The 15,819-nt window shown below is 52.7% G+C and overlaps 1 protein-coding gene across 1 annotated transcript; it reads left to right on the top strand.

Moving 5' to 3' along the window:
* The first annotated feature begins 717 nt into the window (after positions 1 to 717).
* On the top strand, positions 718 to 15,690 carry TACR2 (tachykinin receptor 2). The gene is made up of 5 exons (XM_039477940.2): positions 718 to 1,704; positions 2,815 to 3,009; positions 9,190 to 9,343; positions 10,693 to 10,889; positions 13,118 to 15,690. Exons 1-5 carry the CDS (start codon positions 1,229 to 1,231, stop codon positions 13,374 to 13,376), a joined length of 1,281 nt encoding a protein of 426 aa, XP_039333874.1. The 5' UTR covers positions 718 to 1,228; the 3' UTR covers positions 13,377 to 15,690.
* Positions 15,691 to 15,819: the final 129 nt, after the last annotated feature.

Here is a 15,819-nt window from a genome sequence, read left to right as displayed (position 1 = left end):
GGGGCAAACCTAGAGCAGCTTCTCAGGGGTTAGAACTCTAGCTTTGGCCGGGCGCGGTGGCTCAAGCCTGTAATCCCAGCACTTTGGGAGGCCGAGGCGGGTGGATCACGAGGTCGAGAGTTCGAGACCATCCTGGTCGACATGGTGAAACCCCGTCTCTACTAAAAATACAAAAAAATCAGCTGGGCATGGTGGCGTGTGCCTGTAATCCCAGCTACTCAGGAGGCTGAGGCAGGAGAATTGCCTGAACCCAGGAGGCGGAGGTTGCGGTGAGCCGAGATGGCGCCATTGCACTCCAGCCTGGGTAACTGGGTAACAAGAGCGAAACTCCGTATCAAAAAAAAAAAAAAAAAAAAAAAAAAATTCACAAATGTACCATGAGATGCACACCATTTTTTCCCTACATTTTTCAGATGGGGCAGACAGAGCTCAGAAAGGTTGAGACTTGCCTGGAGTCCCCAGACCAGGCTCAAACTCCGCCTGCATTCAGAATCATTCTTCAGATGCAGCTCCTGTCCTGGGCTGAAAGTAAACACCCACCGAGAGCTGTGCCCTCCATACCAGCCCCATCTCCCCCATGTCTCTCCCTGCCTTGGCAGCCAGTCCTAAATCTTTCAAGAGACAAGGCCAAGCAGGGGGTGGGACCAGGGGTGGGAGCCAAAGCCCCACCTCGTGAGCAGGCAGCACCTCTGCCATGGCCCCCACCAGCCCTGCCCCAGAGAGCGGCAAGGAAGCTGCAGCGAGGGCTGGCAGCTGGCAGACTCCTGGGCAGCCAGCCCCTCGCACGGCTCGCACCCCAAAGCCTGGAGAGAGACTGCGACGCCATTGACCTGTGGACTCCAGAGACTCCTGCTGTGCACTCCTCTGATGGGGAAGGTTTCCTGAATTACTGGAGGAGAAACCTGGGTTTGAGTCCTGACTTGTCACCAGCTTCCTGAGTGACCTGGGCTGGTCCCGCCCCCTCTCGGAATCTCTGTCTTCCACCTCTTCGGCGAAGGGGTTGATTTATAAGGATGTTTTCTGCTCTGACACTGTAATTTGAATTCTCTATTTCCACGTGACATTCCAGAAGTCTGGCCGGCAGGATGGAATCTGAAATGACAGTGGCTCTGAACTGGGCTTTGTGCTCAGCCCAACTCATCTTTGCCTGAGACCTAGGAGTGGCCCCCGGCTCTCCTGACGTGCCACCACCCTTGGCATCTGCTCCTCTCCCTGCCCCCATATACTCATGCTCCGAAAGGAAGCTCTTTTCCATAGCAAATCCGGAAGGTGCCGAGGAACCAGGCCCTTTGTTCCAGACCCAGAAGCAGCCATGGGGACCTGTGATGTTGTGACTGAGGCCAATGTCTCATCTGACCCTGAGAGCAATACCACAGGCACCACAGCCTTCTCCATGCCCGGCTGGCAGCTGGCACTGTGGGCCACAGCCTACCTGGCCCTCGTGCTCGTGGCCGTGACGGGCAATGCCACGGTCATCTGGATCATCCTGGCCCATCGGAGGATGCGCACGGTCACCAACTACTTCATCGTCAACCTGGCTCTGGCCGACCTCTGCATGGCTGCCTTCAACGCCACCTTCAACTTTGTCTATGCCAGCCACAACATCTGGTACTTTGGCCGCGCCTTCTGCTACTTTCAGAACCTCTTCCCCATCACAGCCATGTTTGTCAGCATCTACTCCATGACTGCCATCGCCGCTGACAGGCAAGAGTGGCCTTCGGGAAGCTGGGGTGGCGAGGGGAGCCTCCTCACTAAGCCAGGGCTCAGATAGGGGTGGTGACATGTCTGTGGTCACACACGAAGTTCAGGTAGAACCAAGGGAATGGCCTCCCAAATCTGGTCATGGTCTAAAACTATGAATCTGGAAGGTGAAGGGACTGTGGAACTGAAGCAGGTAGAGTGAGGGTTAGACACAAAGAGGGACTTTGCACTAGACGGGTTGTTCAAGTCTGTAGGGGAAGTGGGCCGTGTTTTAAAAACCTTCTGAAATGTTCTTTCCTGGAGTTGATTTTTGTTTTGCTGTCTTTCTTCCACTCCAAGAAAAAGTCTTATACTGTTTTTTTGTTTTCATTGCAGATAGATTACAAAAGGGGAGAAGTTTAAGATTGCATGCAGGCCGGGCGCAGTGGCTCACCCCTGTAATCCCTGCGCTTTGGGAGGCTGAGGTGGGCAGATCACGAGGTCAGGTGTTTGAGACCAGCCTGACCAACATGGTGAAACCTGTCTCTACTAAAAATACAAACTTTAGCTAGGTGTGGTGGTGCATGCCTGTAATCCCAGCTACTCAAGAGGCTAAGGCAGGAGAATTGTTTGAACCCAGGAAGCAGAGGTTGCGGTGAGCTGAGACCATGCCATTGCACTCCAGCCTGGGTGACAGAGCCAGACTCCAACTCAAAAAAAATTTTAAAAAGATTTGAAAACATTGCATGCAATTACCATTTAATAGGGCCAATTATTTTCCTGATGCTGCTCAGGGCTGAGCTTCAGGCTAAAGTTAGATGCTCAGCCTTGCCCCGAGATAGACTTCCAGCATGACTTTCTTGTGGCCATTCACAGGCATGTCCGTGCCCAGAGGGAACTGGTGGGCTGAGGTGCCTGGGCTGGGGCTAAGGCATCAGTGTGCTGTGTGGCTGTGGGAGAGTTACCAGTCCGGCAGGCTCTCTGCAGGTCGGGTGAGACTATGACCTCGGCAGATGGCAGCAGTGCAGGGAAGGGCTACAGGGTGTGGGCCTGCGTTAGGGGAGAGGGAGACAGGGACAAGGGAGCTGAGCTAACGGGAGAGCCCCTGCCACTCATGCTGCCCTCTGCTCACAGGTACATGGCCATTGTCCACCCCTTCCAGCCTCGGCTCTCAGCCCCCAGCACCAAGGCGGTTATTGCTGGCATCTGGCTGGTGGCTCTGGCCCTGGCCTCCCCCCAGTGCTTCTACTCCACCATCACCATGGACCAGGGTGCCACCAAGTGTGTGGTGGCCTGGCCCGAAGACAGCGGAGGCAAGACACTACTCCTGTAAGGCCTCTGGGGGACTGTCGAGGGCAGCTCTGTGTGTGTTTGTGTGTGTGTGTGTGTGTGTGTGTGTGTGTATGAGCATGTGTATGTATGTGTGCGTGCACGTGCGTTTATGCATGTGTCGTGTGTGTGCATGGCTATACATGAGTGAGTGTACGTGGGATTATGTGACTACACCTCTATGCTTAGTAAGCAACATGCCCAAAGTAGCAGACCTGTTCTTAGTACTTTACATCTACTAATCCATTTAATTCTAACAATATGGGGTATATATTATATTATTCTTCTTACCATTTTTTAGATGAAGAAACTGAGGCACTGAAAAACTAAATAACATGCCCAATACCACGCAGCTGGCAATTCAAATCCTCCTAGTCATCTGAATCCTGCTAGGGATTCAAATCCACGCAGTCCTGCTCAGGGCCCAATCTCCTCACCACTCTGCTACTCCAATACGTACCCGTGCATCCTCAGATAAGGACAGGCACGCATGCGCACGTGTGTGTGACTGTACATGTCACATGCACATGCAGCACCCATTTCATGTGCAAGTGTGTGGGCATCTTTCCAGATGTGTGTGCACACAGGCACGTGTTAGGGACGTGCGTAGGCACGTGTGGGGAGGAGGTTCTCTGTGTGCTCAGGCCACAAAGGGCCAGGAGACTGAGGCAGAAAGGGTCCATGATGGAGCCTGGGACATTTTCAGGAGGAGGCCTGGTGTCTGCCTCACGCTGAGGTGGGCATCACGGGCTGGAGGCAGGGAGGACTGGGGTAGAGGAACTCAGGCATGGCCCAGCTACCATGTGACCCTGGGTGAGTCCTTTCTCCATTCCAGCCTCAGTTTTCGAGGATCTCACCATGTGTCTTTGTGGTCCCCAGACACTGAGCCATTGCTTGGTAGAGGCTAAAGAACTGACTGAGGTTCTGGGGTCAGCAGCCAGGCACAAGTCGCGGCCTGTTCCCGCCTGGCCGGGGTATGCCTCACAGCCACGTAACCTCTGAACTTCTGGCTTTCTCTCCAATGAGGATTCATCACAGTACCTTGCTAAAGTGTTGTTGTGAACGTAAGTGAGACAGTGAACGTGAAGCCCGTCACACCATGCCTAGCACAGAACTGGTACCCAGGATGTGGTAGTTTAAACAGGGGGCACACGAAAACACACCTGGGGGTGGCAGATCAGTCTCACAAAGCCCCGCTGCCCCAAGCATGAAGGTGTACATGGTCTGATTGAGGGCTGCCAGGTAGCCATGGCAACACACCTCTCCTCCAACACCCTCCCTGCCTGGTTGCCATCTGTCCTGAGCACCTGCCAGGAGAAGGCTGCTCTTGTGGGCTTCAGGGCTAGGGAAGGTGCCGTTCCTCTAAGAAGCCGTTCCTGGGGACCGACGAGTCTCGAGGGCAGTCCCTGCCCAGGGTCTCTACCCCTTCCCTGCACCCCACCATCTCACCGAGGGTAATATCCATATATGGGGGGAGTGCCCCGCTTTCCGGCTCAGGGGAGGAGGGAGAGCAGAACATATTGAGACTGGCCACTTGGGGGCAGTGTTTCTCCACCTTAATACAGGACCATTGCACCAGCTAGCTCTCTGGGAATAGCGAGTTCCAACCCAGATTCAGGCAACCAGGAAAAACAGGCGGGCAGGGCGGGCTAGGGAAGCCACACTTTGGTGTTACTTAAAATTCCGAAAGGATTTGGGGAAAGCCTGGTTTTAAGTGTGAGCATGTGCTATTGTTTTACTTGGGGGAATGCCTAATTTAGAGATTTAGGATGAGGGCTCCATCCACACAGGCTCATATAACTGTGTGTAAGTCGGAATCTGATGAAATTAAAGATGCCCTCTCCAGGAACGTGTGCTCACACCCCCAAAATCAAAATACAAAAAGACTCCCTTTGGGAGACAGAGGCGGGCAGATCACCCGAGGTCATGAGTTTGAGACCAGCCTGGCCAACTTGGTGAAACCCTGTCTCCACTAAAAATATAAAAATTAGCTAGGTGTGATGGTGGTTGCCTGTAATCCCAGCTACTCAGGAGGCCGAGGCAGGAGAACTGCTTGAACCTGGGAGGCGGAGGCTACAGTGAGCTGAGATCACACCACTGCACTCCAGCCTGGGCGGCAAGAGCAAAACCGTCTCAAAACAAAGCAAAGCAAAACAAAACAAAACGAAAAGGCGGCCCCCAGGACTCTTCCCCTCTGCCTTCTGTATGGAGACCTAGCCCAGGGTGAATCCTGTCCAGCACGACATCCTGGGAGCAAGCAGCAGAAGAGTGTGGCTCCTACTAAGGAAGGGCTTGGAGATGGCCTCCTCCTTTTACAGATGGGGAAACTGAGTCTGAGGGAAAGACCTGACTTGCCTATGACCGTGCTTTAAACAAGAGGCTGGACAAGAGCCCTGTTCTGACTCCCACGGTGCTGACCCTCAGGAAAAGGGAAATTGGGTCGTGATTAAATCTGCAGACTGATATAACAGACTTCCTGGGCCTCAGTTTCCCCATCTGGACACTGAGACAGGTGGCTCAGTTGATCCTCACTCTGTAAGGCGACAGGGCCTGTCCTTGTGGGCCCTCCTCCCTTATCTGCTCCACACTGGGGTTCTCAACCCAAAGCCTACTTGAGGATCAGGGAGTCTCGGAGCCCCTGAATCTCTTGTAATTGGCATGCTTGCCAAAAGCACCCAAGCGGAATCCTAAACACAAGGCTTTAGGAGAGATTTGCTGGAGCCATGGTAACCGCCCAGCAGATTTACCTTGCCTGCTGCCTAGACAGAACTATTTATCAAGACGGGGGAATTGCAGTGAAGAAAGAGTAATTCATGCAGAGGCAGCTGTGCAGGAGACCAGGGTTTTACTATTACTCCAATCAGGCCAGGTGTGGTGGCTCACGCCTGTAATTCTAGCACTTTGGGAGGCCAAGGAGGGTAGATCACCTGAGATCAGAAGTTTGAGACCAGCCTGGCCAATGTAGTGAAACCGTGTCTCCACTAAAAATACAAAAATTAGCCGATCATGGTGGCAGGCACCTGTAATCTCAGCTACTTGGGAGGCTGAGGCAGGAGGATTGCTTGAACCTGGAAGGTGGAGGTTGTGGTGAGCCAAGACCCTGCCATTGCACTCCAGCCTGGTCAGCAAGAGCGAAACTCCATCTCAAAAAAAAAAAAAAAAAAAATCAGTCTCCCTTAGCATTCAGAGTTTTTAAAGATAATTGGCGGCCAGGAGCCTGGCAAGTGGCGAGTGCTGATTGGTCAGGTTGGAGGTGGAATCACAGGGGGTCAAAGAGGTTTTCTTGCTGTCTTCTGTTCTTGGGTGCAATGGCAGAATTGGTTGAGTCAGATTACGTGGTCTGGATGGTAGCAGCTGATCCACTGAATACAGGGTCTGCAAAATATCTCAAGCACTAATCTTAGGTTTCATAACAGTGATGTTACCCCCAGGAATGTGGGGAGGTTCAGACTCTTGGAGCCAGAGGCTGCATAGCCCCTAAAGTGTCATTTCTAATCTTGTAGCTCATTTGTTAGTCCTGCAAAGGCAGACTGGTCCCCGGGCAAGAAGGGGGTCTTTTTGGGAAAGGGCTGTTATCAGTTTTGTTTCAGAGTCAAACCATGAACTAAATTCCTTCCCAAAGTTAGTTCGGCCTGTGCCCGGGAATAAACAAGGACCGCTTAAAGATTAGAAGCAAGAAAGAGTCAGTTAGGTCTGATTTCTTTCACTGTCATAATTTCCTCAGTTATAATTTTGCAAAGGCAGTTTCACCATGGGCCCCCTTCCCTTGGGGTGGCAGCACCTCTAGAAAGGGACCCAGCAAGGCTAGCACATGGCAGGTAGAAGCAGGGTGCTTGGGAACACCTCGGTCCTCCCAGTAAGAAAGAAAAAGGTCACGTGGCAGGACCAGGGGTCTCAGGCCCATTGGAGGAAGGCTCCAAGAACTCTGTCGGTGACAGGGGCCCCCAAATGCCAAAGCAGCCGAGGCCCAAAAAAGGAGGCAGACACACCTAGTTTGTCAGTATTGGGTGATTTACTGAGGGAATTTACAGACAGAAGCGGAAACTTGGGTGGCCACAAGACAGGTGGACTCCACATCCGCATTCGCGCTCCCCAGACGCAAGGCTTGTATACAATAGGGAAAGGGTCTCCGTGCTCCAGCACAGGCAAGAACGCCACGTGCATCACAGCCTGTGGTCTGTGGAATAACATCAAGGTTGACATGCTCTTACAGTAGGGACAGTAAATAAGGTAGAAATCAAAGCCATTCACAAGACTGGGGCGAATCAGAAGGCAACATGGCGGAGCGGTATCCAAGATGGAGTCCCTCTTGTCTCCACAGGTTCCCACTGCAGACCTGCCTGGGAGTCAGTCTCCTCTCTCCAGCGTCACTCAGAAACCAGAGAGCTGAGAGCTGGGAACACTGTCCCCCCCACATACACTTTTTTTTGGCAACAGGGTCTTGCTGTGTCACCCAGGCTAGGGTATAGTGTCCCAATCATAGCTCACTGCAGCCTCAATCTCCTGGGCTCAAGTGAACCTCTAGCCTCAGCCTCCTGAGCAGCTGGAATTACAGGCGTGCCCCACTACGCCTGGCTAATTTTTAAAATTTTTTTTACAGAGACAGGATCTCACTGTCTTGCCCGGGCTGGTCTCAAATTCCTGGGCTTGAGCAAGCCTGCCATTCTGGTCTCCCAAAGTTTAAGGATTACAGGCATGCACCACCATGCCAGCCTATGCTGTTTCCAAAAGGAAATGAAAAGCCTCAGCACAACCCAGCGTCCCCCCGGGAACGGGATAAGAGGCCACGCAATGGTACTCAGCACCGCTTGCTCAAAGGTGGAATGAAAGGGCATTTGCTGCCACAAACGAGGTTCCCAGACAAACGCTGATGAGCCGTAAGCAGATGATACAGCAGCATGTGACACAGGGCACTCTTCCACTGTCCCCTTCCTCCATAGCAATGTTGGTACAGATGGAGCCTTATTAACACCAGCGATTCTATCCATCCAGACAGATTACATATATACATAAATCTAATATATACGTACACATACATATACATATATGGCTATACTGTATGATACACTCCAAGACCCCTGGTGGATGCTTCAAACTTCAGATAGAATTCTCTCTCTCTCTCTCTCTCTCTCTGTCTCTCTCTCTCTCTCTCTCTCTCTCTCTATATATATATATATATATATACACACACACACACACACAATGTTTTTTCCTCAACATACATACCTATGATAAAGTATGATTTATAAATTAGGCACAGCAAGAGATGAACAATAACACTAATAAAACAGAACAAGTATAACAATACGCTGTAATTAAAGTTCTATGAATGAGGTCTCTCTCAAAATATCTTGTTGCACTGTCCCCCCTATTTTGGAGCGGCAGTTGAGAGGGGTAATTGAAACCTGGGGAAGTGAAACCCCCAGGGGGATGACTACTATTCATACATATGATTCTGGATAAAACATGCCAGATATTAATTGTTAATGCTAATATTAATAGTGGTGGGAGTGGGATAATTTTACATCCTCCTTTGTGCTTAATGTTATTTTAAATTGGAAACAAATTATTAATTTTTTTTTTTTTTTTTTTTTTTTTTTTTTTTTTGAGACTGAGTCTCGCCCTGTCGCCCAGGTTGGAGTGCAATGGCATGATCTCGGCTCACTGCAACCTCCGCCTCTCAGGTTCAAGTGATTCTCCTGCCTCAGCCTCCCGAGTAGCTGGGATTACAGGGCTTGCGCCACCATGCCCAGCTTGAATAGAGATGGGGGTTTCTCCATGTTGGTCAGGCTGGTCTCAAACTCCCGATGTCAGGTGATCCGCCCGCCTCAGCCTCCCAAATTTCTAGGATTACAGGCATGAGCCACCGTGCCCGGCCGACCAAATTATTTTTAAATTTGTTTCGTTCCTTTTTTCTTTTTTCAGCAGGTGTCTATCACATGTTAGGGCGCAGGGCTACTGCTGCCGTTCCTTTTGCAGGGGAAGCCGTTTCTTGGCACACAGGCTACCCAACGTCCCCTTTATTTTTGTTTAAATCAAACCAAGGCCCTAGTCGGCGCCCAGGGTGGGCCCGCAGGGGGCAGCTCCACGGTCCCTGCGGGGTCGCAGGACCGGGCGCCGGCAGCCTTCGGAGTTGCCCCCCCGGGCCGCCTGCTGCCCAGGTTCCGGCTGTCTCCGCAGGTACCACCTCGTGGTGATCGCCCTCATCTACTTCCTGCCGCTCGCAGTGATGTTTGTCGCCTACAGCGTCATCGGCCTCACGCTCTGGAGGCGCCCAGTGCCGGGACAGCAGGCGCACGGTGCCAACCTGCGCCACCTGCAGGCCAAGAAGAAGGTGGGTGCGGGGGCGGGGCCTGGCGGGGCCGGGGCGGGGCCTGAGCCCGCCCTGGGGAGCCGCCCTTGCCGTCTCAAGACCCGCCCACAAGAGGGCGCCCGGGAGACACTTGCGGAAGCTGCCTTTGCTGGAAGCCCGGGACCAGAGTCTAACTGCGTTCCTCCCAGGCAGGTGGATTTGCCTTTGGTCTTTGACCAAATACAAAATTAAAGAAACTTCCCAGAATGTTAGGGGAGTCAGGGACTCCTAAAGCCCCGCAGAATTCAGATACCTCCAAGAATCTTAGAATGATAAAATATTAAAATCTTAGACTTTGTGAATAATCAGAATGTTGAATTTAAGAAGCCCCACGGAACTACAGAGGTGCCTAGACAGTCACAGGAGAGCCTCCAAGGCTGGAACTGTGGACCTCAGAGGATTGTCCACCTTCATCAAATCTGTCTCCAGCCTCTTCTGGAAGTGCCAGTGCCCCCTACTCCCTGCCATCCAGACTCCCCCAAAGGTCCTGATGTAGCACTCGGTGCCCCAGGCCCTTCACTCTCCCCCAGTCCAAGCTTGTCCTTGCCCCCTCCGTGCCAGGCAACAGGGGAGGTAATGGGTTAATGATATCATGTTGCCAGGTCAAAGGCTTCTCACCCAACAGTAGGCATCTTTCCCAGGGTAGTTCGGGAAGGTAGCTGGACTTGGGCACCATCCCGTGCCCCTCATGAGCACTGGCCTCCACCTGCTCCACACTAGGGCTCTCAACCCAGATCCTACATGAGGATCAGGGTGCCCAGAGGCCCCAGACCTTTTGTAATTGGCATGCTGGGCTGCTGAATGGTACAGGAGTGTGCTGCAGAGGCCAGGCTGTGAGGATGGGAGGGTACTGGAGCTGACCCCTGGGCAGAGGCTGAGGTCCCTGGTTGGAGCCTCACAGCCCACAGAGAGAAGGATTGTGTAGACACGGATCCCGGAGAGAGGGCGGCCTGGGAACTCATAGCTGACATGGGATCCCCTAGGGATGGGGTTCAGGGAGAGAGCTCCGCCACTCTCTAGGGAGGGAGAGCTGCAGTGAATACAAGCCACATCTTTTCGGGAAGTGGCCATTGAGCTGGGCTTCCAGGAGTGAGGACTTCAAAGGAAGGATGGCAGCGTGGGCAGAGGGACCAGCCTGAGCAAAAGCCCCTGAGGCTGGGGCCTCAGGAATGTCTGGGCATCAGATGCTCAGGGGCCTGAGTAACAGAACTAATGGACTCTGAGTATGGAGAGATTCCCAGGTGGGTACCAGGGGTGCTCTGCATCTGACCTTGGAGGGCTGGGGCTGGGGCTTGGGGACTGAGAAGTAACTTGAGCCTCTCCTGGACCAGTTCGTGAAGACCATGGTGCTGGTGGTGGTGACGTTCGCCGTCTGCTGGCTGCCCTACCACCTCTACTTCCTCCTGGGCAGCTTCCAGGAGGACATCTACTGCCACAAGTTCATCCAGCAGGTCTACCTGGCACTCTTCTGGTTGGCCATGAGCTCTACCATGTACAATCCCATCATCTACTGCTGCCTCAACCACAGGTGAGCCCCCCTCCAGCCCCACCCTCTGCCCTCAGGGCCCCACTGCCGGGCCCACCTGGGCTCCCCTGCACAGCTCAAGCGTCCACCCTCGCTCCTGCCGGAGCCTGTTCCCCAATGCCCCCAGCCTACACGAGAAAGCTGTCCTCACACTCAGCCCCCAGCACCAGCCCCACTCCTCCGCAAAGCCTTGCCCAGTCTCCCCGGCTGTAGCTCTCACCGCCTGTCCCTGCTGGCTCTTCTGGGTTCTGTAACTGGGGCAAGGAGAAGAGAGAAGGCAGGGCCAGAGACGAAGGGAAGGGGAGAGGCAGAGAGAGCGGGCAGGACAGACAGACGGAGGAAAGCAGAGCCAGGTAACAGGAGGGACTGACTTCTAGTATTTTCAGGAGCTTCCTACTGAGGGCTTTCCTGGAGCCTAGTGAGTGCCCGTCCTGCAGTGGAAGCAGTGGACGGGGGCTGGGGGCAGCACAGGGATGGGGCAGGCTCCTCCCTGGGAAGGGCACAGTACATGCCCTGTCCTCGAGGGGCTTTCAGGGCAGCTGGGAAGCGACCTTGGCAGAGACAGTCAGGAAGGAGAGGGCCAGAATCTCACTCTCCTTCTGCCATCATCTGGCTTCCCTAGCCCTTGTGGTTCTGAGGAAATGAGTCCCCGAGAGGGGCCTGCCCTTGCTCTGGGGCACCTGGAGAGGTGGGGGGTGACGAGCCAGGCAGGACCCCAGCCCCAGGAGACCTCCTGCAGAGCAGGCCTTTCAGCTGTAGGAAACCCTGAAGGTGGGAAGTCAGGGGCAGCAAGAGGTGGACAGTCTTGCCTAAGGCAATGATGTGGCCGAGCTTGGCCTTGGACCTCTTAGTTTGTGTTTTTCGTCACCTCCCTGGCCAGGTAGCCAGCCTACTCACAATGCCATTGGGGTCTTTATTGCTCAGACATTTCACCCACCTGGGGCCAGCCAAACGGAAGTAAGGAGCAATGATTTTCTGCATGCCCACTGCGGGCCAGAACCCTCCCTCTATCTCCTGAGAGGGAAGTAGATAATAGAGAAGCAGGTGTCATCCCCATTCTACAGATGAGGAAACTGAGCTTCAGAAAGGAAGATGCTCCCAAACTCAAACCACAAGCAGTAAAGCCAGGACTCCAGGTATCTCCAGGGCCTGTCATCTTACCGCCACACCATGCTTTTTTTTTTTTTTTTTTTTTTTTTTTTTTTTTTTTTTTCTTGAGATGAAGTTTTGCTCTTATTGCCCAGGCTGGAGTGCAATGGCGAGATCTCGGCTCACCACAACCTCTGCCTCCTGGGTTCAAGCAATTCTCCTGCCTCAGGCTCCCAAGTAGCTGGGATTTCAGGTGCACACCACCACATCCAGCTAATTTTTTGTATTCTTAGTAGATACGGGGTTTCACTGTGTTGGCCAGGTAGGTCTCAAACTCCTGACCTCAAGTGATCCACCCGCCTCGGCCTCCCAAAGTGCTGGGATTACAGGCGTGAGCCTGTAAAGACTTGTGGGATTGAGAACTCGGAGACAGGGAATCTGACATCAGGGAGGGGCCACCAGCCCACTGTGTCTGTGGGTTGGTCACTCTTCTGCTACCCAAGGGAGATACAGTCCCTGGGAGTCTGAACAACACCCCAGGCTCTATAAGATCCTGACATCACTTCTGGACCATTCCCTCTCTGAGCACCCCATGTTCCCTTTCTGCTGTCTGATTTCTTCCACTCACCGTGTGTGCTTCCTCTGAACTCCTGTTCCGTGCTGCCATGGGGAGAGCTGTTTCTTTTCAGGCAAATGCACCAGAGCACCAAGTGTGGGTTTGTCAAAGCAGTTCCCTTGGGAAAGCATCCTTGTTCTCTGGAGTTGCCAAAGCCTCCATTGTGTTTTAACAGGTTCTTCTCTGATTCCTTCATTAGAAGCCAATTAACAAGTCAAACGGGAACATCTGCTGGGTTTTTGTTTTGTTTTGTTTTTTTGTTTATAATTATGCTGGGGCAGTTTTTTGTTTGTTTGTTTCTAATAACAGATGACCTAATTCAGCTCAGTCACCCACTGCATTCACTAGACAGCTCCAGAACACTGGCAGTTTCCACACATCAAACTCAGCCACGAGAGCGTCTCTCAAGAGCCCCCGAGCCATGGGAGGCTCTTGGAGAGAAACAGTGACTTTCCTCTGGAAGGGAGACAGTTTCCTGGGGGTGGGGGCAGTCACATCACAGCTGCTGTGCCCCTCGCTCCCCTAGGTTTCGCTCTGGATTCCGGCTTGCCTTCCGCTGCTGCCCATGGGTCACACCCACTGAGGAAGATAAGGTCGAGCTGACTCCCACGCCCTCCCTCTCCACGAGAGTCAACAGGTGTCACACTAAGGAGACTTTGTTCATGGCTGGGGATGCAGCCCCCTCCGAAGCTACCAATGGGGAGGTGGGGCATCCCCAAAATGGATCAGGGCTATGGTTTGGGTATGGTTTGCTCTTCCCCGCCAAAACTCATGTTGAAATTTGATCCCAATGTGGCACAGTTGGGAAGCAGAGGCTAGTGGGAGGTGTTTGGGTATTAGGGGTGGATCCCTTATAAATAGATTAATGCCCTTCAGCTGGAGTGAATCCTCACTCTTGTGGGAATGGACCAGTTCCCAAGATAACAAGTTGTTAGAAAGAGTATGGTGTCCTCAGTTTCCCTGTCTTCTTCTCTCACCATGTGATCTCTCTGCACACAACCACTTCCCTTCCACTTTCTACCATGACTAGAAGCAGCCTCAGGCTCTCACCAGATGCAGCTGCCCAATCTTGGATTTTCCAGCCACCAGACTCATGAGCCAAATAAACCTCTTTACTTTATAAATTACGCAGTCTGAGGTATTCCATGAAAGCAACACAAATGGACTAAGACAGATGCCTACTGAACCCTGAAGCCTTGTGCCTGGCTGCGGAATGAGGTGTAGCACCCTTTGAGAATTAGCCGATCAAGACCAGATCTGCAAGTTCAGCGCATGCCCTATGCTTCAATAGCCCAATGCAAAAACAAGATGGGGCCGGGAACTCCAGAAAGGACACTGACTCTACAAGGACTCAGCCCCTCATCTCAGAGAGCACCTCAAGGGATCCAGTCAAGGTCAGAAAAGACCGTGTGAGCTGGTATTTACCTAATCTAGGAGAGGCAAGCTCAAATGCCTTCCTGGAGCGTACAAGAATACTTACAGAAGAAAAACTGCAAATGTGACAATAAAAGGCGACTGACTTCCAGCCTCAGTGTTGAGGGACTAGGGAATGGTGGGGGCCATGGCAACCCGGAGACAACAGGCATTCAAAGGGGCCAGGAACTCCCCAGCTCTGGACAAACGTTACCACGTGGTAATGGGAGCCCAGATCTTCTACGTCTTTTCAGAGAAGCTGTCAATCCAGATCTGTATGTGAGTCCTCCAGATCTGTTGAATTTGACCCACATTTTCATAAGCTTTATGTAAGCCAGACAAAACGTTATCTGTGGGCAATGCAACCATGACACTGATTCACCATCAGGCTGTGGATACAAGGGAGGAAACTTCTTTTTTTTTTTTTTTTTTTTGAGACGGAGTTTTGCTCGTTACCCAGGCTGGAGTGCAATGGCGTGATCTCGGCTCACCGCAACCTCCGCCTCCTGGGTTCAGGCAATTCTCCTGCCTCAGCCTCCTGAGTAGCTGGGATTACAGGCACGCACCACCACGCCCAGCTAATTTTTTGTATTTTTAGTAGAGACGGGGTTTCACCATGTTGACCAGGTTGGTCTCGATCTCTCGACCTTGTGATCCACCCACCTCGGCCTCCCAAAGTGCTGGGATTACAGGCTTGAGCCACCGCGCCCGGCCTGGGAGGAAACTTCTTATTTCACAAAGCCCCGTGACTGTGAGTCAGCCGAGGGCCCCTCTGCCTCAGTATCTAAGACGTCAGATACAGCCCAGGTAGATGGGGATTAAGAGTCCAAAGAGTCAGCTGTGTTTCCTCAGGCAAGTCACACCTGAGCCGGTTCCTCTGCCCAGTATCAAGACTACTTCACAGGTATGCTGTGAGGACAATGGCAGTAATACCTATAAACTAGCCGGCCAGACCAGGTAAGTGCCCAATATACATGGTAGCCAGGCAGGAGTGCAGTGGCACCATCAGGGCTCACTGCAGCCTCAACCTCCTGAGCTCAAGGGATCCTCCTGCCTCAGTCTCCCATGTAACTAGGACCACAGGCACACATCACCACATCCAGCTGATTTTTAAGATTTTTGTAGATACGGGGTCTCGCTATGTTGCCCAGGCTGGTCTTGAACTCCTGGGCTCAATCATTCCTCCCACTTGTCTCCTGAAGTGGTGAGATTCCAGGCGTCAGCCCTCACATCTGGCTGTTAGCCATGACTTTTAACTATTTTACACAAAAGCCACCTACAAAGCAGCAGCACAGCTCCCACTCCCACCGCAGCAAGAAGCTGGAGGGCAGAGAGCAGCAACTGTCCCAACTCCCAGGAAGCTCCAGGTCTGGCCCAGCCCATCCCAAGGGTACACCTCCTCTTGCTTGCCGACTCAGCCTCCATGCCCTGGTTCCCCCGTAGATGAACCACATAACATCGTCAATGCATATTGCAAGGTGTAATGTTATCTGTGTTCTCCGTAAAAATCACAATGCCCCTAATAAAGGGACTCTGATCTCACCAAACCAGGTGGTCTTGCAGTCAGTCCTGCAGGAAGGCACTTAAAGCAGTTGTGGCATGGGACATCACAGGGTGCTTGGGTGCAGAGTAACATGGAACTCACCAAAAGCTTGGGGAGAATCCAAAATGAGAGTCTGGGGATGGAATGGCAATCTCTTGAGGTGGGGGTGGGGCAGGAGAGTAAAAAGGTCAGACAAGGGTTAATTTCCTAGGGAGTGGGTAAATCTAAGATCCAGGAGCGGGTGGGCCGGGAATGGTGGCTCATGCCTGTAA

This window comes from Saimiri boliviensis, chromosome 12, assembly GCF_048565385.1.
Source record: "Saimiri boliviensis isolate mSaiBol1 chromosome 12, mSaiBol1.pri, whole genome shotgun sequence".
Taxonomy (NCBI): domain Eukaryota; kingdom Metazoa; phylum Chordata; class Mammalia; order Primates; family Cebidae; genus Saimiri; species Saimiri boliviensis.
This window is presented reverse-complemented; position numbering and strand designations above follow the sequence as displayed.